The 24,334-nt window shown below is 42.6% G+C and overlaps 1 protein-coding gene across 1 annotated transcript in view; it reads right to left on the bottom strand.

Moving 5' to 3' along the window:
• Positions 1-23,133: 23,133 nt before the first annotated feature.
• Positions 23,134-24,334, bottom strand: part of ILDR2 (immunoglobulin like domain containing receptor 2) — a 39,068-nt gene continuing 37,867 nt past the window's right edge. Inside the window, 1 exon segment of the mRNA XM_044916199.1 lies at positions 23,134-23,203. Coding sequence (XP_044772134.1) covers positions 23,134-23,203 — 70 coding nt within the window.

Below are 24,334 nucleotides of genomic sequence, written 5' to 3'. Positions count from 1 at the left end.
ATAGGGTAGTTCAAGAAACTGAAAGGAGGCCAGTGTGGCTGGAATAGATTTTTTGAAGCTTCCATGTGAAAAATGAATGATGGAGGACAACAGTAGCAGCATATGCGAAAAAGCTTGGAGGATTTTAGTTGACAGTATGTCAGGAGTATGATGTGACTGCCACAGAAGTCCACGTGGTCCTAGACTCTGCTGGCAGAAGTCTGGTCTCTGGCTCAGGGAAGATGATGGTCTTCCACTGTCCTGTGCTGCTGAGAACATCCCCAGGGTGCTGTGTTCCATTCTGGGCACTGCGTGTGGTCCAAGTAAAGTAGGTCCATTAAGGACCATCTTGAACTATGCCATATGTAAAAGAAATCCAAATATTGCTCCAAATGACTTTAAAAACCATGAGCACTGGGTGTTATATACAACTGATAAATCACTGAACTCTACCTCTGAAGCTAATAATGCACTACATGTCAATTAATTGAATGTAAACTTAATTTAATTTAATTTAAAAATTACCAGAGGAAAAAAATGTAGATCTTCACTCTAGGTTTTCTGGAAGTCACAATACAGATGTTTATACGAAAAATTAACAGAAAGAAAAATTCTTAAAAATGTCTCATCTCTTGCAGCAAAGTTCCACACACCTGCCACCCTCAGCTTCTCTTCTTTCTGTTGTTGTCCTTTCATGCCCTCCACCCCAGTGCTGCCTCACAAAGCCCCCCTTCAAAAAGCCTGAGCTGGCCATGTCTGCCCCTTCCCCCCTGCCCACTGGTGAGCATATTTCCCTCTGATCTCTCCTGCCGCAACAAGCAGCCTGCTCAGTACAAACAGAGCCTTTTGTCTCACTGCACATCCTTTAAGATGGCCGTGGAGGGTAACTGCATGAGATATTTAAAAGGTGAAATCAACAGGAATCAGTCATAACATTCTCTGACATTTATTTCATTCTTACCGTGTGTCACGGCCTGTGCCACTCTGTGAAGCAGATAGTGCTCTTATTCTCCCTCAAAAGTGGGGAAACCAAGGCTCAGAGAGGCCCTCTATGCTGTCTAAATTCACAGGGCTGTAAAGTGGCAAAGTTGCGATTTGAGCGGAAGAAGTGTGACTGTGGGCTCAGGTGAGCTAACTGGGATTGGTGAGGTCATCGACACAGCCAGGAAAAATAGGTGAAAGAACAGGCCTTTGGTTCAGGGAGTGCTATGGGTAATGCTAAGTTATTGTTCCTCCATGTTAAAACTCCCAGTTTATTCTTAAGGCTAAATATAAAAGTTGCTTTGTTTTCCATTTTGCTACCTTCTTTGTTCAACTGTTAACTCTCATTTTTAGAATTCGATATGCCAAAATCTTCCTGAAGAAATATAAAATGATAGGTGGAGCATGCCCAAAGAAGATTCAAATTCAAAAACGAAGCACTGACAGCTTCACAGTTTTGCCTGGTTTCTTCAGCTACTTCCATCCTTAGCAATTGGGGTTGATGGCTTGGGGTACACTCTGGGGCTAAAGAGGGTTCAGACTCTGTGTACCCGATGCAAACTAATTGGGTGGTGCCCAACTGCTTCACATCCCCTGAGTTTGTTAGGTTCTTGGCAGCAATACCTATGATAGGGGATAAACCCTGCTCTCTTCCTCTCGGGGAAAAACAGATGACCCCAACCCACATCAATATGACAGTCATTGGTTATCACAAAGGTTAACTAAGACCTTCTCCTAACAGTTCCTCTTCATAGTCAACTGTGAACAGCTTTTGGACAAGATTCTTCTTCATAGAATGATAACCATGAAAGCAGCCCACCCAGGTTGGGCCTCCCTGGAGAGCAGGTGTGGCTTATAATACTGCATTATTCTTGCATTCTTCTTGCCAGTTCTCGCCTCACACTGCCCTCGTTCTGGACTGAGGCTCCTTTTGACCTCTATGGCACAATCCCAGTTTGTTTTTTATATTCAAGGCCTGAAAATGGTACAGGCCTGGCTTACAAAAGAAAGACAGTTTTAGAATCCTTTGTGATCATTCACCAGACCAGAAGACTGGCTTTCTATGACCCAGAAACCAGGGCCAAAGGGGGTTTTATTTTGCTGCCTCCTGCCTGGGTCCCCTACAGGGCAACTGGACCCATCAGTCTCAGACAGCGCATTTGTGTCACCATAATAAAGTCACTGATACTCACATGACATCATTCATACACCAGTTTTGTTCTGTGGGTCCTTTTGATATTAGAATGGGCTTTTCCTATTGGTGCCAGAGAGACTGTAGCTCTAGTTTTCTTTCTTCTGATAGATGCAAAAATCTCTTCTCCTCTATGCTAAGGCTGCCATATATCTTTCCCCCATTTCACAGATTGGAGAAAGGAACAAGAGCTGAAGTGCATGAACATAAACTCTTAATCGGTCATTCCTCCTATCCTTCCCAAGGGAACTTGACCCCTGCCCACCCCCTCACCAGGTCATCCACTACCCGCCCTGCAGCAGTCATGACTCAGAGGACAGTGACTTCAACTCTAGCACTTATTCATTTAAGCCAATGACAGACCTAAGACAACAAATTCAGGCTAGCAGAAAGGGCTCGTAATAAATCCTAAAAGGAATGGCTTCTCTCCTTTCCAGTGGAGTGTGAGCAGAAAATTCCATTGTCCTGGTTGCTGACCACAAAAGGAATCAGCTTTAGGATGAAGCTTCAACTTGGTTGGCAAAGAGCAGAGTTAGAAAGAGATCATTGATAACATAAATTTAAGCCATGGAAACAAACAATTATTGTGACCTGTTCTACATTTTGTCGACTAATAAATTTGTCCATCGTTTTTTACCAGTGTGTGTCAAGATTTCTGGTTTTGTTGTTGTTGTTGTTCTGTTGTTTTGGTTTTGGTTTGTTTTTTTTTTCCTTGTCAAAATGTCCCACTCCGCCCTGTACTTCAGTCTTGTCCACCTCAGGAAATCTATCACTGTCACATCAGTTATTCAAGTCAGAGACCTGGGAATCAGATATGTTTTTACTTCTGCATCATCTCCAGAACTTAATCAATTAGAAAGCCTGTTCACTCTAACCTCCAAAATATCTCCATCATCCATTCTCTACCTCCGTCTCCAATGCCATCATCTTATTCCATTGCCTCTCACATAAAATCCGCAATAGCCTTCTAACTGGTTTCCCTTCTCACTTGCTGGCCTTCCTATAATCTGTTATCCATGCAGAACTCAGATGATCTTCTTAAAAGAGAGGTCATGTTATTCATCTGTTTAAAACTTTCTAGTGCTTTCTCACCTAGAAAAAATCCAAGTATCTCATAATTATAGGAAAGACGACATCACTATAATAAAGATCTCAAATAGAAGTTTATTTCTCCTTCACATAACAGACAATTCCGCCCCATGAGGGTATTCCGAGATCCAGTTTCCTTCCATCTTCTCACCCCACCCTCCCATAGGCTAGTTTATTGTTTTCATTTGCCAGGTTGGTCACCCAAGGGAAGGGAAAACAGAGGAAGTTAAAGACAAGCATTTTCCCTTCAACCAAATGAGGTGGGTGTTGTGCACATCTCCTTTGCTCGTATTCCATTGGCAATAACTTTGGTGGTATGGCCACACGTCACAACAAAGAAGACGGGATGCTTAGTGTCTGGCTAAGTGCCCAGGTAAAAATCATTTACCAAGGAAGAAAAGGAAAATAGATTTTGGGAGGATGACTAGCAGTGTGCTGTACTTAATGTGGCCTTCAAGGCTTATTTGACCCCCCTGCAGCTCCTGCAACATTATCTCCTACATCTTTCCTAGTTCACTAATTATGAGCTGTGGTGGCTTCTTTTCTACTCCTCAAACATCCTGAAGTCGTTCCTACTTTAGACCCTTTGTGCTCACTCTCCCTCTGCCTGGAACACTGCCCGATGATCCTCACATCTGGGTTCCTTCTTAATTCCCAGGTAGCAGTGTGAATAGTCTCTTCATTTGAGAGGCCTTCTCCAACCTCCCTTCTAAAACTGTCCCACCTCTTAGCCATCAGTGGCTATAACTCTGCTTCATTTTCTTCATAATGCGTGAGATCATTTATTTGTTTTTTATTGGTTGTCTCCCTCACTGGAATCTGAGTTCCATGAAGTCGGGCTCTATTTGTCTTGCTCTTGTTTACCGAGGTTACAACCTCAGGGCCAAGAATATTGTATAGACATGGTAGGTGCCCAAACAATCCTTTTAAAAGTAAATTGAGGGGCGCCTGGGTGGCTCAGTCGGTTAAGTTCTGCCTTTGCTTCAGGCCGTGGTGCCAGGGTCCTGGGATCGAGCCCACACAGAGCCCCACACTGGGATCCCTTATCAGCAGAGAGACTGCTGCTCCCTCTCCCTTAGCCCCTCTCCCCACCCCCCCACCCCCCACTGGTGCTCTCTCAAGCACACTCTCTTTCTCACTCTCTCAAATAAATGAATAAGATCTTTTTTAAAAAAGTGAATTGAGCAAAAAATTCTAAGCAATATCTCCCCATCTCATCCTGTGCAATTACCTTTCAGGTCAACATTTAAGACTTTGCGTTTTTCCCTTCTAATTTGACTTCGTTACATTTGGCCCATTGCCTCAATCCATCGATCTTTCTTGGGGTTTGATTCTGGACCTGCCCACCACCTAGCCTAGGATCAGGACCTGCAGATCCTCCCAGCATCCCAGGCAAGTTGGCAGTCGCCCTCTCGAGCTGTGCTAATGGGCACTCACCATTCCCAGGGTCTTCAGTTTGTTTCCTTTTCATTTCATCTCCCCTTTGAATATGCGTTCCCACAATCCCTACACTTGTATACAAGCAGGAATTGTGTGTCTTGAGGAGCAATGAAGCAGGATTCAGGACATTTGGGTGCAAGCTCCAGTGTCACTGTTGTCTTTGTTTTAAAAATCACTTCATGAAAGTCATTCCCCTTCTTTGTGGTCTTGATTTTCCCATATGTAAAATGGAGGGGGGGAAAATGCCTTTTCTGCTTTCCTCACAGAGCTGTTCCAAGGATCAGATAACAATGTACATAAACATGCCGTGGAATGATCCAAAATTCTATTGAAAAGGAAGGTGGTACTCCAGGACAGCCAAGGCAGATGACAGGAGTCAGGGAGAGTCTGTGCAACGTGGGAGACTGTTGGGGAGCCTGTCTCCAAAATCATCAGCACCCCCACCCCATTTGCTGTACTCACTAGGGTGTCTTGGCCTTTTCCCTCCAGTTTTCATGTCAAGCATGGAGACACCTCCTCAGAGAAGACATTAAAAAAAATGCCCTTGTGCAAGATGACGAAAGGATGGCCTTGATTATAAAATGCCGCCCAGCCAGTGTAACCCGTGGCCTTGTCCCTGCACGTGTGGAAGTTTCTCCAGAACTGCCGAAGAGGATTGCACTCACAACAACAACAACAACAACAACAAATCCTTAGAACCTTCTTTTCATATGTTCCTCAAGAGCTCAAATAAATGATGGCTAACCCCAAATCTGTGTGTGCTTAACTCTCCAAATCCTTGAGCTCATCTGACCATTATCCTTTGTGCTCTTCTCTCCTACACTCTGGTCCTTCCGTGTGAATCGATGAAGCCAGGCCTGGATCCTCTGCATTCTGCCCTCACTCATTACCTTGCTTGATACTAGGAATTGCAGACCCTGAGCTGGCTGTTGAGAAATTGGTGTACACCGAGAGGGATGGAGGTTGCAGAGGGCTCGTAACAGTGGTATTTTCTACCTACTATATTGATTTGTCGCCTTTTAGACTAGAAGAAATTGAGGCTCAGACACAGTGGGGAGGAAGGGAGCAGACAGACACAGCAGACAGAGTCTGAGCACATTTTTAGCTGCTCATGCTCCATCCTCCCCATGACCTGGGTCCTCCAAGCCCCCCAGCTGTCTAATCCTAATGTCTCTATTTGGTATACGTAGCTTTTACTTGTGTGTGGTTCTCTTGAGCTTGGGGATAGTAACTCCTCGCCCAGGCGTTGGTGAAAATGCCTGCAAGTAGCTGGCCTGTGGACTGCTTGCCGCCTTCATGTCTCACCCACGGCCTCTTCAACAACCTCTATGGATATGAGTCCTCGGTTGAAGTGAGAGCCTGAGGGTAGCAGCCAGTGCAGTGCCCCTCAAGGGTTTCTACCTCCACAGCCTTTCGCCTCTTACCCATCCGTGGCTTATAAGCAAAAACAGTCCCCATCTCCTGCCCTCCAAACCCCTCCATGCTTGTATGTCATTGTGAAAGGGAGCAGTTTCTTGGCAAGTCCCTTTCAAAAGTTTTCCGAGCTCTGCTCTAGCATACAGCAACGACGAAAGCCCTGAAGTGACTGAGATCAGTGGTGCTGGCTGAGATGTGTCCTGGCTGTAGAAAGTGTCTGGGCACATTCAGCCACATGGCAGTTACTGGCCCCTAGCCCTCCTGAGGTCAGAGCTTTCAGAACGTCAAAATGATCTCGCTTTGGTTTAGTGAAGCTACCACTAGAGAACCTACGGTGTGCCGTATGCCATAGTGATTTGAAGGATACAAAAAGAATACTTTCAAAGAACTTGCACTGCAGTGGGTGGACAGACATAAAGAGAGATCATATTGAAATAATGTGTTGAATGCAGTGACGGGATGAAGAGTGCTGGGCAGAATGAAACTGGGGCTCTTAGCTCAGCCTGGTGAGAGCAGGGCTTCCTAGAGGACGTGACACCCAAAGTGAATCCTACAGTGTGCATAAGAAAATGCACAAAGACAGAAGAGGGCATTCTACAATGAAGGCACAGAGGTGCAAAACCACCCAGTGTATTCAAATGCTACAAATGGTTCTGCATCAGAGAGCATAGCAAAGAAACAGAAAAGAGGTAGAAGTAGAAACTGGCAATCAAGCTGCAATGGCGGGGCAGGGGGGGGGGGGGGTTGGATCACAGAGAACATTGTATATGTTCTAAGGCGCTTGGTTTTGTGTCCAAAAGACTGTGGGGAGCCAGAAAAGTTTTAAGCAGGGGGTGACAAAGCCAGACTTCAGTCTTGCCGTGTATCTTAATTTTGAATGAACTATTTGTTATTTGAGTTTTCTGCTTAGGAAACGTTTGCACATATAGAATTTCATAACTGAGGGTCGTTACCAAGATGGGATGTGGCTTGTGTGCTTGCCCTCCTGAATGAACTACGTGCTGCTAGTTTTGTTTTTGCTTTGCTTTGTTTTGTTTTGCCTGGATCCAGGGGCCCAGGAACCCATCAGTTCATGGCACAGAGCCCAGCGCCCCATCCTTTGTGTGCCACGCACCTTCTACCGCAAGGCAGAATTAAGTAGCTCCCTTTCATACCGTACAGTTCGTACACTGGGAGTCTTTAGGTAGATTTTTTTTTCCTTTCTCGAACTGTGAGGAGCATTTGACAGCTTTATAAAAAAAATGCTGGTCTCCTAAAGTCAAGAATTTAAAGCATTTTATTTAGTCCTGAATTTCCTTGAGAGATTAAAAAAATGTGCTGGTAAGTTTCTTGGAATGAGAGATCCATTTGCTGTGATAAAGAGTTGTTTGCCAATTCTTGAAGACTTCTCCCTCTGAAGTACTGAAAGTGGACACAAAAGCCTCCAAAGCCTGCAGAAGAGGTTTCCTTTTCAAAATTCCCCATGACCTGTTCTGAGTGACCAGAGTTTGGATCCTTATGAAAATCCACCTTCACTTAAAAGAATTATTCAGATCTGAAGAGTCTCCTTGGGAAAACGAGCACTCCCCAAGTTCTCATGAGGAGCATCTTCTACATGGTGCTCACTTCTCTTGAGGGAAGAACTCTCAGTAAATAGATTTTTCCCCTCCAGAATCTGCTGAGACACATCTGTCTGAGACACACGAAAAGATGCTCAACATCACTAATTATCAGGTAAATTCAAATGAAAACTACAGTGTGATACCACTTTACACCAGTCAGAATGGCTAGTATCAAAATCACAAAAAATAACAAGGCCTGGTGAGGATGTAGAGAAAAAGGAACACTCGTGCACCGCTGGTGGGAATGCAAGCTGGTGCAGCCACTCTGGAAAAATAGTATGGAGGGTCCTCAAAACGTTAAAAATAGAGCTACCCTATGACCCAGCAATTGCACTACTAGGCATTTATACAAAGGATATAAACGTAGTGCTTTGAAGAGGCACCTGCACCCCAATGTTTATAGCAGCAATGTCCACAAGAGCCAAACTATGGAAAGAGCCCAGATGTCCATCGACAGATGAACGGATAAAGAAGATGTGGTGTATATATATACAATGGAATATTACTCAGCCATCAGAAAGAATGAAATCTCGCCATTTGCAATGACGTGGGTGGAACTAGAAGGTGTTATGCTAAGCGAAATAAGTCAATCAGAGAAAGACAAATACCATATGATTTCACCCATATGTGGGATTTAAGAAACAAAACAAGCAAAGAAAAAAAGAGACACACAAAAAGACAGACTCTTAAATACAGAGAATAAATTGGTGGTTACCAGAGGGGAGGTGGGAGGGAGGATGGGTGAAATAGGTGATGGGGATTAAGAGTACATGTATCGTAATGAGCCCTGAGAAATGTATAGAATCATTAAATCATTATATTATACACCTGAAACTAATATAACACTGCATGTTAATTATACTTGAATAAAAAAATAATATTGTAACATCAAGAAAAATCTGTTACTCTAAATTTGCTAAAATGTGTTCAATGTTTTGTCTGAATTCCTGGGTTGAATGCTGGAATGGAAAGAAAGTGTAGTGTCATGGGTAATCTATAGTCAGAGGAGTGTGAGATACTGGTTGCTTAGAAATACTTAATGTATTTTTTTAAATATATATTTTAAAAACCACATAATTTAACATAAAAATTACACATATAAATATATATATGTACATACATATATACACACACAAATATACATACACACACACACACACATCAATAAACTTTCCATAGCATGTACCAATATTTTCTGGTCAAAAAGTGTCCTGTCAAGGCTTAGGGGTTTAAGGTGCACAGTTCTATTTTTTCATGACCAATGCCACATCCACATACATAAAGATTACAGTCAAATGAGGGTTCCCAGGGACAAATAAGTCCGCAGATGCAGGGTTTCCAGTACCCATGTTAAAGAATGCTGCCTTGGTCTGAAGCCAAGGTGCCTAGAGATGACTCTACCCAAGTGTGCCATCCCTGAGAACAAGAGGTGCTGGCCATCCCTGAGAACAGGAAATGAAATGGATGTGGGACCAGGAAAGAGAAAGCGCTTTACAATGTGAAATGTGGCATGGTGAACTGCAGATTCTCTGGAATCTAGTTAGTTCCCCTTTTCTGCTTGTACAGAAGAAGAATAAAAAGGTAGATAGGGAAGCAAAAGCCCCCAGTTCTATGGAACTTACAGAGGAAGAGCAAAGCCCTTGCCCAACATCAAGTGTTTTTCTTGAAACGATCTAGAATCTCTGGCAACAAAGAAAGCATGAATTATTAGGGGACAGCACTGGAGGTACGACAGAAGAAAGGAGGATAACCCTGAGAAGAGATGAAAAATCCTAAATAACATGGTGACACGGAGAAGGACTTCTGAATTTGGAATGAGCTGAGTATAACCAAGAAGATACACTAGTATGTGGAAGGCGCTGGTGGGATTTTTTATGAATTGTAATGAAAATCGCCTCCCTGATGCCCTGGATAGAGATAGTATCTTGAGGGTTGTTTAGGCCTCTATAAGTATAGATGAAGGATCTTTTGGGGGGGGAGGAGTTAAGATGGTGGAGAAGTAGGGGGACCCTAAGTTTGTCTCGTCCCTCGAATGCAACTAGATACTTATGAAATCATTCTGAACACCCGAGAAATCAACTGGAGGTTCTGAGAAAACAAATACTGCAAGTCTCTAAGAAAAGTGACCACCTTTTGGAAGGTAGGAGGTGCAGAGACTTGAATCCAGGGTGATATAGCTGAGTATAGGCGGTGGGGAGGGAGCCTGTTTAAGGAGGCTACCACAAAGTATTGTAAGTAAAGGAGTGCAAAATCGGAACTTCTAGAAGTCTGCTGCAGTGGGGGACGTGCCTGGCATAAAGTGTTCAGGGGGCAAAGCAGGGCGGGACCCCAGATGTGACACCATGATCTGAGGATCCCCTGGGTCACAAGAAAAACCGGTGGTGCATAAATGTTGCACTGTTCCCAGGCATAGGGGCATGGAAGCCAGCTGAGGACAGTGAGTGTAGACGCTGGCTTTCTGCCGTAAACTGTGAACCACTGTGCGGTTGTGCGACTGCTGTCCTGGGACCAGTCCAGCAGAAGGCAGAAGCCTGGCGAGACCCTGGGAGGAACAGGAACTTTTATTCTTTAGTTTATTATTACTATTTTTTCAGTTATTTTATAATTTTTTCAATGCTTTTTAAATTTTTATATATATATATATATATACACACACATATACATATACATATTATTTTTGGTTTCCTTTCATTGTATTTTATTTTATTTTTATATGTATATGTCTTTTTCATTCTTTCTTATTTTGAGAACTAGTTTCTTTTAATAAGCAGACCAAAACACACCCAGGATCTAATTGTTGTTGTTGTTGTTGCTTTTTCTTTTCCTTTCTTCCTTTCTTTCCTAGACAAAAGGAAGAGATGCAGAATTCACCCCAAAAGAAAGAACAGGAGGTAGTACTCACAGCCAGGGATTTAATCAGTATGGATATAAGATGTCTGAACTAGAATTTAAAACAATGATTATAAGGATACTAGCTGGGCTTGAAAAAAGCATAGAGGACACTAGAGAATCCCTCACTGTAGAGATAAAAGAACTAAAGTCTAGTGAGGCCAAAATTAAAAATGCTAGGACCAAGATGTAGTCCAAAGTGGAGGCTATACAAATGAGGATGAACAAAGCAGGAGAGTGAATCAGTGATATAGAAGATAAAATTATGGAAAATAATGAAGCTGAAAATAAGGGAAAGAAAACTATTAGATGATGAAGGTAGACTTAGGGAACTCAGTGGTTCCATAATGCAAAATAATATCTATATTATAGGAGTCCCAGAAGAAGAAGAGCAGGGAGAGAAGGGCAGAAGGTTTATTTGAACAGATTATAACTGAGAACTTCCCTAATCTGGGGAAAGAAACAGGCATTCAAGTCCAAGAGGCACAGAGAACTCCCCCTAAAAATCAACAAAAATAGGTCAACAGCACAACATATTATATAGTGAAACTTACAAATTACAAAGAGAAAGAGAAAAACCTGAAAGCAGCTCAGGACAAGAGGTCCTTAACCTACAAGGGTAGACACATAGGCTGGTACAGAACTGTCCACAGAGACCTGGCAGGTCAGAAAGGACTGGCATGATATATTCAATGTGCTAAATGGGAAAAATATGCAGCCAAGAATACTTTATCCAGTAAGGCTGTCATTCAGAATAGAAGGGGGAATAAAGAGTTTCCAAGACAATCAAAAACTAAAAGAATTTGTGAACCCTAAACCAGCCCTGCAAGAAATATTAAGGGGACCCTTTGAGCCAAAAGAGAAACTAAAAACAAAGACTAGAAAGGAACATAGAGAATCTATAGGAGCAGCGACTTTACAAGTAATACAAAGGCACTAAATTCATATCTTTCAGGAATTGCTCTGAAAAATAAAATAAGATGGAAATAAGGAGGCAAACCATAAGAGACGCTGAACTCTAGAAAACAAACTGAGGGTTGCTGGAGGGGAGGTGGGTTGGGGGAAGGGATATTTGGTGATGGGCATTAAGGAGGACACTTGATGTAATGAGCACTGGGTGTTATATGCAACTGATGAATCACTAAATTCTACCTCTGAAACTAATAAATAAATAATTACTCTGTAAATACATTAAATGCTCCAATTAAAAGACATAAGGTATCAGAATGGATAAAAAAACAAGACCCATTTTTCACAGAGCTGGAACAAACAATCCTAAAATTTGTATGGACCCAGAAAAGATCCGAATAACCAAAGGAATGTTGAAAAAGAAAACCAAAGCTGGAGGCATCACAATTTTGGACTTTGAGCTGTATTACAAAGCTGTAATCATCAAGACAGTATGGTACTTGCACAAAAACAGACACACAGATCAATGGAACAGAATAGAGAGCCCAGAAATGGACCCTCAACTCTATGGTCAACTAATCCCTGACAAAGCAGGAAAGAATATTCAATGGAAAAAAAGACAGTCTCTTCAACAAATGGTGTTGGGAAAATTGGACAGCAGAAGAATGATGCTGGATCACTTTCTTACACCATACACAAAAATAAATTCAAAATGGATGCAAGACCAAAATGCAAGACAGGAATCCATCAAAATCCTAAATGAGAACATAGGGAACAACCTCTCTGACCTCAGCTGTAGCAACTTCTTCTAGATGGGGCAAGGGAAACAAAAGCAGAAATGAACTATTGGGACTTCATCAGGATAAAAAGCTTTTGCACAGCAAGGAAATAGTCAACAAAACTAAAAGGCAACCTATGGAATGGGAGAAGATATTCACAAATGACATATCAGATAAAGGGCTAATATCCAAAATCTACAAAGAACTCATCAAACTCAACACCCAAAAAACAAAACTCCAGGCAAGAACTGGACAGAAGACATGGACAGACATTCCTCCAAAGAAGACATGCTAATGGCCAACAGACACATGAAAAAATGTTCATCATCACTCAGCATCAGGGCAATACAATTCAAAACCACAATGAGATACCACCTCACACCAGTCAGAATGGGTAAAATTGGCAATTTAGGAAATAGCAGATGTTGGCAAGGGTGCGGAGAAAGGGGAACCCTCCTACACTGTTGGTGGGAATGAAAGCTGGTGCAGCCACTCTGGAAAACAGTATGGAGGTTCCTCAAAAAGTTAAAAATAGAACTACCCTCTGACCCAGCAATTGCACTTCTAGGTATTTATCCAAAGGATACAAACATAGGGATCCAAAGGGGCACCTGCACCCCAATGTTTATAGCAGCAATGTCCACAATAGCCAAACCATGGAAAGAGTCCAGATGTCCATTGACAGATGAATGGATAAAGAAGACGTGACATATATATATGATGGAATATTACTCAGCCATCAAAAAGAATGAAATCTTGCCATTTCTAATGACATGGAAGGAACTAAGGGGTATTATGTTAAGTGAAATAAGTCAATCAGAGAAAGACAAATAGATGATTTCCCTCATATGTGGAATTTAAGAAACCAAACAGATGAACATAGGGGAAGGAAAGAAAAGTAAAATAAGATGAAAACAGAGAGGGAGGTAAAGCATAGGAAATTCTTAGGGAACAAACTGAGGGTTGCTGGAGGGGAGGTTGGTGGGCGATGGGGTAACTGGGTAATGGGCGTTAAGGAGGGCGCTTGATGTGATGAGCACTGGGTGTTACATACAACTGATGAATCACTAAATTCTACCCCTGAAACTAATAATACAGTGTGTGTTAACTAAATTTACGTAAAAGAAAAGAATCTTTTTTGATTTATTAGTGGATACCTGTTGTTGTTGTTATTGTGTTTTGTCTGCATGGCCTCCCATATCCCACTTCTATTAATAGCCCTCTCTCTCCTTTGGAGAAATGTTCTCATTCCACTCTCCAGTTTCTTCCTGGTCATAAGTGGACTTGCCATCTTTCTGGCCACAATGATTAGGTCAAAGATGGCACATGACTCACTATGGGCCAATCACAGCCTTTCCTCATTGTCTCATGGGTAAGGCCTTTCACCTGTGTTGTCACATAAGCTGGAAAATTGTGACTCCTGGACTGCTAGTGTCTTTATTCCTGCTTTGTAGAGAAGGTCTGTCCTCACTGGGGAAAAAAATATATATGTAAAAAGATAAGTAGATGTGAGTGATGGACATAGAGAGAATCTGACTACATTAAACCCATATTTTCCCTCACTTCCTACAGCTCTTCTTCCATCTCATGAGCCACCCCAGGATCTTTCTAATAAACTACCTTCATCCCCTCCTTTTTTTTTTTTTTTTCCCAGCTAGTCTGAGTTGGCTTTCTGTCATTTGCAACCCGAAGATTTTGGACTAATATCCCTGCCAAAGGAAAAACTTCAGCTGGAACTCCATGTCTCCCTGTCATGAAGGAATGAGAAAAGCCAGTTTCCAGGACCACAGCAGCAACACCAAGAGGCTCTGGGAGAGGAGGGATGCTCTTATAGCTATTATAAATGAATTCCATTCAGTTAAACAAAGATCTTTTATAAGAACAGTGGTAAACAGAAGTCAGCATATATTATCTCTTCAGCTTTGCTCTGCTGGAGACTGAACATCTCCAGAAAAAAAACAAAATGAGCCAGGAAGAATACATTGTTGCTGAACTGTCGCACTAGATTTGCAAACGAAATAGAAGAACACATCTCCTGAGAGCAAGGGTTGTATTTAAAAAGTGTTTTAATATAAGAGACTATAGAGTCTTCTCTGTTTTTGTTTTGTTTTTTTAAAGAGAGGGTGGGGAGGGAAGGAGAGAGGGAGGGAGGGAGAGGGAGAGAGAGAGAGAGATTTATCTTTTTTTACAGCAAAAGGCCAGGGAATGGACTATTTGGTTGCACATTTCAATGACATAATTTTTGCTTGTTAATGAGAAACTGGCTTCACTGTAACTCTGAAGTATCAAAGGCTGACCTGACTTCAGAAAAGACTTGTATCTCAATGGTGGTAAAAAGCGCACTTTAAAATAGCTTTAAATCAAAGGAGGTATGTGCCTCATTCCCACTTGGTCGCAAGGAAGAAACATGAGATTTTCCCCACATGGTATCGACAAAAGTCTTCCCTGAAAATGTAATATAGCAAGGTCTAAAATATACAGAAAAACTCATCACTTCTAAATAAAGATCTCCTAATGCACTTTGATTTGATTTGCCAAAAGTGAATTCATACATGGCTTTTTAAGAACACACCTCATGAACAATGTGAGGAACACCTCTATCCAACACCTTGAATCCTGGAAATGTAGTACCAGAGGTATGCCCTGGGATGTGTGCCGCTAGATGGCGTGTCAGGCTCACTCACGGCCCTTCTCCGGCGCGGGCTTGCCAGCTACCTCTGTACCTCCTGCCATATTTCATGAGTCATCTCAGACCACCTGACAAGCTTTCAGGAAATGCTTAAAACCAAATTCAGCAGAAAATCTTTCACTCAAATGGTGTGGTAAGTATTATTAGGATGTATCTGTCAAGAGTGTTCAGAACCTTTCCAAAACCTAGTTAAGCCTAATTCTTTATTTCTTGAATTGAATATATATAAAAATATGACTTTTACATTAAACAAATGGGAATCAACAGGGTGCAAACATAACATATTTTTCACCACAACTGCCTCATTATAATCCATCCTATGGGTCTAGTCTTTCTTTGCTTCCTGAATAAAACCTGGATCCATAATTTCTTTGGTCACTCAACTAATAAATGGACTTTTGTTCACTTTTAACCCCCAAATAGTCTTATTTCTATAATTAAAATAGTGATTATTTTATAATGATCAAAATATTAACAATATTTAAAGCTTCTTGTTCTCTTTTATCTTAGGCTCATTTTAGTCTAGAAGCTTGCATTAGAGAGAAGTGCATGTACCTCCTAGATTTATCCCCCTTAGCACTTCCATTCCCTCTTTAATTACTCATTTCTCTTGGACCCTCCAGAATTACTGTGTCTATGTGGAGTCATTTTGGAGAGAAGGAGGACAGGTAAGAGCAAAAAACAAACAAGGTCTTTCTTGACTGGCATCAATGCAATATGGCGTTCTACCAAATATGAGTCCACAATCAAAAAAACTACAAAACATATAAGGAAATAAGAAACCATGAGTGAGGGTTAGCAGAAGTAACAAACTTCAAAAACCTATAAAGACTGCAGATAAATTACTGGGTATAAAGTAGAAAATTAGTACACTTAATGTAGTCAAAGAAATAAGAGGGAATTGTCTACAAGAATAAGGAGTAGGATGGTATTCAACAATGACCATGTAAATCTGAAAAAAGAACTAAACTGAGCTTTTAGAAATGAAAAATTTATTAATTGAAATTAAAACTCAAAGAAGGAGATTAGAGCCAACTGAAAAGAAAAATAGTGAACTGGAAGATAAACTTGAAGAAATTACCCAGAATACAGCACAAAAAGACAAAGGTAGCTTAAGCAATATGGAAGATGGAATGAAAAGGCCTAACATACATTTAATTGGAATTCTCAAAGGAAAGCTTAAAGAGAAGACATATTTGACATGTTAATAACTAAGAGTTTTCCATCATTAATGGAAGATTCAGGAAGCACAACAAATCCCAATCTGAATAAGTAAAAAAGAAATCCACACCATGTTAATTAAACCAAAGAACATGAGAGACAAAAAGAAAATCTTAAAAACAGCCAGAGAGACAAGACAGATTACTTTCAAAGGAAGGATAATTAGATTGGTAACTGACTTACAAGCAACAATAAAAGCCAGAAGAGAATACACTAATATCTTCAGTGTGCCAAGGGAAAATAACTATTAGTCTAAAATTGTCTACTCAGTGAAATTATCTTTCAAGAACAAGAATGATGTAAAGACTTTGTTTTAGATAAACAAAAATGGATAGAGTATCCTACCAAAAGACCACCACTAGAGAAAACTTCCTTCAGAAAGAAGGGAAAAGATTTCAAAAGAAGACCTGAAATGCAGAAAGAGAAGATGTGTAGAAAAAAACATGTAGGTGATTCTAAGCACTTTATATATTGATATTTTATTTTTCTAAACACAATATTTTATAAAGCTGAAAAAGCAAGATAAAATTAAAACAATGGACAAAATAGCAGAAAGTCCAGAGGAGGTAATCAGAGTTAAACTGTTTTGGAGTCTATCTTTAAGTTAAATCTACATGTGAGCATTTTTAAGTTAACTACTAAGAGAATTGAGCCCTCAACCAGGACTCTAAAATCTCAGACTCCCTTGATAGGGCCTGGCTAATAAGAAAGGATTAATACGGCCCTGAGGTACTTATCCCTTCTTTTGCTAACAAAGGTTTTAAGTGGCCTTCTCTGAATTATGATGCTGGAGAATTCTTCAGATCTCTTCAGAACTTAAAATATCCTCCCACAAATAGCTTCCTTCCTCCCTTCCCCAAGTGCCATTTCTAGCAAGCAAATACCTGTGTCCTTCTTGAAAATGAACTAGGTACCGTCACATCGTCCACCATCTTTTGTACTCTTCATATTCTCCTGAATGTTAGTCTGTGGAAAACAGTGAGTGTGGCAACGGAATCTATCCAGGCCATAGCTCGTGAAAGTCTGTGAAAACCTACTTACGCTCTGTTAGCGCGTGCCTTCCCTACAATGCCCCTGGTATTTAACCCTCTATCACGGTACTTAAAACAATCAGAGGCAGTCATGTGTGATTCTTCTTTTTCCTGCTGAAGTCACTTAATGTCAGATCGTGATTAAACATAGTTGTGTTAATTATGAGTTCCTGATAACAAATGTAGGTGAAATACTTTATTTAGATTAAAACATTACAAGCAAATTCACTTCATATGTTTGACACTGAAAAAAAAATCATGGGCAAGAGTGATACAACATTTTAGTTTTGATGCCACAGACAAGGCACAAAATACCTGGGCAGGTGACTCTCATGACACAGATTTCTGACCCCTTCGTCTTCTTGTACCTTCTATTCCCCTCTTGTATATTCCCAAAGGGAAAATTCTCATTGGATAGTGTCTAATACCTTTGTTACTAAAGTGGCTTTTCCTTAAAGCCAAAGAGTGAAGTTATTTGTATCTCTTTTCGCTTTCCCAGAAGAGATGGGTCAGGCCACATGGGCTTGTGTCCAGCCCCAGTAAGAAACTCTCAAAAAATTCTAACTACACAGCTGCACCGCTTCCTTCTACATCTAGCCCTTCTTAGTTCTACCTAAAATCCCCAAATGCGGGGAGGATGCCAGATAGTTCACTTCTAAGCAGGTTGCCCCTGAACCCTGGAGTTCCAAGTCTAGATGAATTTGTAGTTTGGCTCAGGAATTCCTCTTCAAGGAGGAATCTGATGCATATTTTTGTCCAAGCCTTTTCCCCCTCACAGCACAGCTAGTGAAAGAGAAACCATCCTTGAGGGAGGCTGGCGCCCATGCAGAGCCACAGTTCGGAGTGGTGCTGGGCAGCACGAAGCGGCCCCGACTGCCCAGCTCCACAGCCTCGTTCCACCGGTGGCATGTGGGTGAGCACGGGGTCCAGGACTCTTGCAGCAGGTGCAAATCAGCCAGATACCAGTCCTGTGGGTGCTGCAGGAATTGTCTGGGAAGGACCCTGGGCAGACGGAGGGCCTGGCTCTATAATTTTAAAAACCTTTGGACTATAGGCAAATCACTTAGCTTTTCTCAAACTCAGCTTGACCTTCTGTTTGATGAGGAGGCCACAACATCCCCCTTGCCTCTGCCGCAGGAGGGTGTTGTGAGGATCAAAGGATATAATGCATGTGAAAGTGCTCTGTAAACAGTAGTAACACCATAAAAATAATACAAATACTATTAGTATTAAACTTATCACCCTCAGCCAGTGCCAAAACTCAGGATGCTGCTTTAAGCAGCTCAACAGTATCTCTGTTCCACTCTGACAGTAAAAGCCCCTTACTTAAAGCTCCATGGATCAGCTTCCCAGGTGACTAGGAGGTAGGATCCTAGCAGAAAAACAAAAAACAAAAAACAAATCTAGGCACTTTTTTCCTCTAGGACTTTCTGGGGCCCTATGTTGGTGAATTTGGATCTCTAGATCCTATAAATCAATTTTAAACTCTAGCAAGATTCTGACAGCATCTAAATCTGATGTTGGAAGGGTATATAATGTAGATCTTATTATTCTTGCCCACCCCACTTTGGGTCTTAAGGTGGAAGTGGGAGTTGACCAGCCAGGCCGATAATCTGAATGCTTCAAAGAATGATTTGCCATTTCCCCAACGGTGTCTTTTCTTTCTGTTCATGATCTAAGTTTTGCTCAGAATGACATCGAGGGAATGAGAAAATTACCTGTGATTCCTATTGTCAGATCTGAGATTGTCACAATAGATCATTATTCTAGGATTAGAAACATCTAGAACCGGCTCTTGGGGAGTGCTCCGAGTTTTCCTCTCTCTGCCTCACACAGTTCTCCTACCTCTGGACCATGGTGAGCCAGTCACCCCTGTCGCAGCCAGACTGCTGGGCGCTGCCCCACTGCCAGTCCCAAGGGAGTAAGAGGATGTCTAAAGACATCCTCAAAGCCCAAGGAAGCCTCAGGACCAACTGCTTGGGGGTACACCATAGGTATGATCTAGTGCGCCATTTGCCAAATGTATCTGATCGCAGGACTCTTCTGAAACATACGTTAAAAGAACCCATACTGACTCCAGACCCACCTAATCAATCTCCAAGGTGGGGCCCAACAATATATTTTTAACAGCAATCACGTAATTTGTCTGGTTAGGCAATTTGGGGAAACACCGATCCAGCAGATAAGAGTTATAGGCTCGGAATCTAAAGGCCTAATTAGATTTGTAACTTCACTAATGGCAATGATGGTTTATTTCTCCATTTATAAAGAAAAGGGGAGGATGGATTACAACAGTATCTGCAACTTCAGCCTCTGAAGGTAATCAGGTAATCTAATCAGATTACCTATGTGATGTCTTTCAGAGTATTTAGAAATACTTACAGACGTGGCTAGGTGTCTTCAGTGTGGAGTGCTTCGGGCTAGAGTGGCAGCCCCTTCCTGCCCCCACCCCCCCCCACCCAGTCCTGCGCCAGGTGCAGAGTGAGGATCACAGGAAAGGAGATGAGAGGCCCTTTATCTCCGCCAGACTTTCTCTGTGTGAGGGTAGCCAGCAACACTCACAGCTGCAGAACTGAGCCCCTGGACAAGCAGATCCAGAGCTCCCCTGGGAGCATGCTTGCGTGAAAGCTGATGCGTACCATCAGGTCCAGGGCAAATGTCCCCAGCTTCCTAGCGAATCTATGCATGGCCTAAAGAAGCTGTTCTAGGAGAAACCTCTTGGCACCTGCACCCGCACCCCCTTCTCCAACACATCCCTGACTCAGCTGTGATTCACAGGCACACAGCACCTCCTGCATCATCCCCCTGGGCCCTCTGCCTTGTACCCCTCCCCATCCTAATTCATCTCTTCCCATCAGATTCTTTAATACTGGCTTTTTCAGAACACCGAGCTAATCTTTAAAGACAATGGATGGACAAACACACACAACATTTAAATATCAAAATATACCCATTTAAATTTAAAAACTTTAATTCTCTGGGTTTGTTGTGATTTATCCATAGCAATATTTCACATTATATGCATAAAATCTCCTACTTCTTTCTTGGGCATGTCTTATTTCCCCTATTCAATTGCAGGGTCCTAATGGACAGAGGTCATGTCTTACAGAAGACTTATTTTGTACCCCAATAAAACCTAGGAAGGAAGATAGTATGTATAAGCCCTTCCTCTGCGGGAAACACTATTCAGGGAAGAAACAAAAGGACCCACTGGGAAAAGCCAGGGTGCCGAGGACGGCCAGCTTTGCCTTTACTTGTCTAGCCAGTCTTGTCTCTATCCACGTACCCAGAAACAATAGTGTTCTCTCTCTGGAAGTTTCAGTGATTTATGCAGCCCTACAGGGGACAACCTGGTCCCATTTCCCCAGGTTATTTCAGGAGCCTGTTGTCTTTGTGTTTTTTATTGTATTGTCTGTCTGTAGTTTGGTTTGTCTTTGGAATTGCAGGTTTCCAATTTTAATCTTTCCTACAACTCCCCTAACCTTCCCCAAAATCCTACATGCCCTTGGCTAACCAAAGCAATATGTCTGGTCTCTGCAGCTGGTGCTATGGGGCTCTTTGGTGGAGAGAAGCCTGACACAGTGCTCAGTGTGAAGAGATAAGAGCTTCTGCAGCTACCCAATATTCTCCAGAATTGCCTGAGCAAGTTGAAATCCAAAGCTGGTGACTAAGAAATGATGTTTAATCATCCTTTCCATCTGAATTGGGGCCCAAACAGATTAGACCTAGGCTCTCAGAGGCCAGGGACACCAGCAAGTCTAAAACTCAGCACCAGGGTTATGGCTTGTGTCTTCCTGCCCTTGGAAGTGCCAGCACTGGGCTGAACTGTCCCTGGTTCCTCTCAGGCCAAAGCCACTGAGAAGTCCTTTGGTAGGCCAAGTCTCCTCCAAGCAATGATATCAACTCATCCTTCTGACCCTCACCAGCCACTTCTTTATTTCATTGCACATGTAGGACTGTTTTTGGAAATACCGTGAAGTAAATGGATACCAGTGGAATGGTGCTCTGAGACTAGGGCCCAGCTCTGGTCAGGTGGCTCTGAAGAAGACCGACAAGATGTTGAAGAAGAAACCTTCATAGGTTCATTGTCCTCCAGTGACTTTTGATCCAACCATGTATCCCACCATAATGGTGCAGGGTGAAAAGCTTTGGCAAACGTTTGCCAAAGAAAGTGGAGATTGTGAGACACCTAGGGTTAGATGGAGTCGGGGATTAAGGGCTGAACATCCAGACAAGGAGAAACAGTCAGTTTGTCCTTGAAGAGAAATGAACATTTAAAGGGTGCACCAACTTCTCATGCCTTGAGTCGGAATCAATTTGGGCTGGGCTCAGCTAGGCAATTCTCCTGTCGGGCTTGGCTGCTCACACATGTGTTTGCAATCAGCTGAGACCTCGATAGGCTGTCAGATAGGACGGAAGGGGTACTGGGCCTGTTTTTCTCATCATGCAGCAGGATAGCCCAGGCTTGTTCACGTAGGGGCAACTGCAAGGTCCCCAAGAACAGCAAGAGAAGACAGGCCCCGTGCACAAGAATTTGTCGAGTCTCTGCTTGTGTTACATTGGTTTGGGGCCACTGGACAAATCAAATCACATGGCCACTCCCAGATTTGAGGGGTGGAGAAAGAGACTACACCTCTTGATGAGAAGGGAAGAAACTGTGGCCACTTTTTTGCAATCTATACAAATTACAAAATCCGGCGGTATCTAGCTTTGGGATTTAGGCAACATCTATCATTTCAGCAAGGGTGGGAATCGGAAGTGCTCCTTCCTGAGAGCAAGATCCCTCGTTTCCCAAAGCGTGGAGAGCAGCAAGTCTGGTGAGGCCAAGAGAGGCATGCGCCACATACCTCTGGCGTCCTGGGATAACAGAGCTGGGATGGCAGAAACAACTCATGGTAAATGAGGTACAGAACCAGAGAAGACTGAGTGGAGTTTGTGGGGAAAATGGCCCACATTCAAAGTATAATGAGATAACATATTCTTTTCCTCTTAAATTCTTTTTCATTCTTCTCTACTTTGCATAACCGATTTCTCCTTTTTCTTCTTCCTCTTTTCTTTCATGTGTGTATTTTAAACATTTCTCAAAAGGCACCTGATGACAATTTAATCAGAGTGCAGAGGGAAGTGGGGCTCTGTGGGTGGCACCAACCTGCGGAAAGTCCAGGAGAAGGGAGGATGAGGAGAGCCCTTAATGTCCAAGACTCAGATCTCACTGTGCACAGTAGAAAGAGAAAAAGCAGTTCAAGTCCTCAGAATGGAAAAAGAAATACCACTTATACAGCATTTCACAAAGGTATACTCTCTTTTGTCTTGTTCCAGCCACTCAAGAACTGTCACTTAGAACAGCAAATTGAGGTCATTTCTGTGATTGTCCAGCAGGTCACTGTCACTGAGCTCACCAAAGGCCTTCTGATTTTAGTTTAACAATAGTCATTGACTAGTGACTGGGAAGAGACAGGGATAAAAGGTATATTTTGCCTAAAGTTATCTTCCGTTGTCAGTACAAGACCTTCTTCTAATAGTAGTAATAAGCTTTTCTGCCTCTAAGCACAGCACAGGAGGTATAGAAGAACATACTTGTAGGCGGAGGCATTTTCTAGAGATTAGCAGTCCAGAGCTAACTCCCTTTCAGAATTGGAAAAGGAATCCTGTTTCAGCTACAGAAGAATATCAGGCAGGATGAACTCAGTGGGTGAGACACTCCATGTGTGGGAATGTTCTCACACACAGTCATCTTCTTAAGTTTCTCATACTAGTTAGATGTACGCTGAGGTCTGGAATCAGCCTTCCTTAAAGGCTGCCCCCCATCCCTTGCCAAAGCAAAGATCAGCAAATCTTCCAAGGTGGTGGCCAGAGAAGGTCCCGGGCCTGCTGGCTCTTGGATTTGTGTCTTGTCCCAGTAGTCTGCTTCTGATTTCTAGTCACTCAGAGAGGTGTCTTCAAAACAAATATCAGACCACAAGGGACATCCTGGTTGGAAAGTCACTCTGGAAAAGAGCAGAAAGAGCACAATGTTAAACCATACAATGGTTAAAGAAACCCAACACAACACAGCACATGGTTCCCTGGGGCAGAGTCCACATCCTGTTCAGCGTCTGGCACACCCTGAATCAGAGCATCTCATTAGGCCTGTGGTTATCGTTCCCAAGCCTCAGCTGGTGCTGAAGCCAACGTACATCTGACAGAACTTAGTTCCACGGCCACAGAACGACTTCCCAACCCTCTAAGGGTAACTACAACGTTCACAGCTCCACAACAGCTGGTATGGATGGTGCTCCATAAACCCGACATGACCTGAAAGTTCACTCCCGGCTCATGGTACTTCATGGGTCATCTCACTGTTCTCTTTAAAGAACGACAAAAGACATTTAATTGTTCTGGAGAGGTTAATAACTTTTTTCCATTCATATTCTCTCCCCATACTACACGCTAAAGAGAATGTCCACCTTGAATTATGAAAAACAAAATGGTGGAAGAGGCAGGGTTACTGAGGAGGGAGCGTAAGCACTTGGGCTCGCAGAATGGCCTCCAGAAAAAGAGCACAGGGAGCACAGGCACTTTGGCAGCCGAGAGTGGACATCTGTGACTGTCCCCCAGCGTTTCTCTGAGGTCCAGAGCTCACATCTGGGGGCTGAGGGATGGACTGGGCTGCTCTCGACATTCACAGAGAAAGCATTAAAGTCTCCATAAGGCCAATTACAAAAGAGACAATTAACTGGGCAGGGCCCAAAAGGTTTCCCTCACATACACAGAGCACAATTTATAGTTTGCATTCAACAAAATGTCAAAGGAGAAAAGAAGTGAGCTGTCCTTCAAAAATAGACACTAACCTTCTCTGGGATGTGAACGCTTTGGGAACTTTATGCCAGTTATAAACCCTCGCCGCCAGGGGCGGGAGATGGGGAGGAATGCGCATATCGGCATGCACAGAACATTCTGCACAAAGACCTCAGAGGTCCCCCTAAATGTCCGTGGTGGGAATGATGCCGCGAATCCCTGATGCTACGTGCTTCTCAAAGCTGGTCTTGCGGATCTGCGACTCTACCTCTACGCCCCTGCTATTTCTGCTTTAGGAACTCTCCAGGGCCCCACGCTTACTGACTCCACGCGCACCGCAA

Source organism: Neomonachus schauinslandi, chromosome 6, assembly GCF_002201575.2.
Source record: "Neomonachus schauinslandi chromosome 6, ASM220157v2, whole genome shotgun sequence".
Taxonomy (NCBI): domain Eukaryota; kingdom Metazoa; phylum Chordata; class Mammalia; order Carnivora; family Phocidae; genus Neomonachus; species Neomonachus schauinslandi.
The sequence above is the reverse complement of the archived record's forward strand: the minus strand, read 5'-3'. Positions and strand labels throughout refer to the sequence as shown.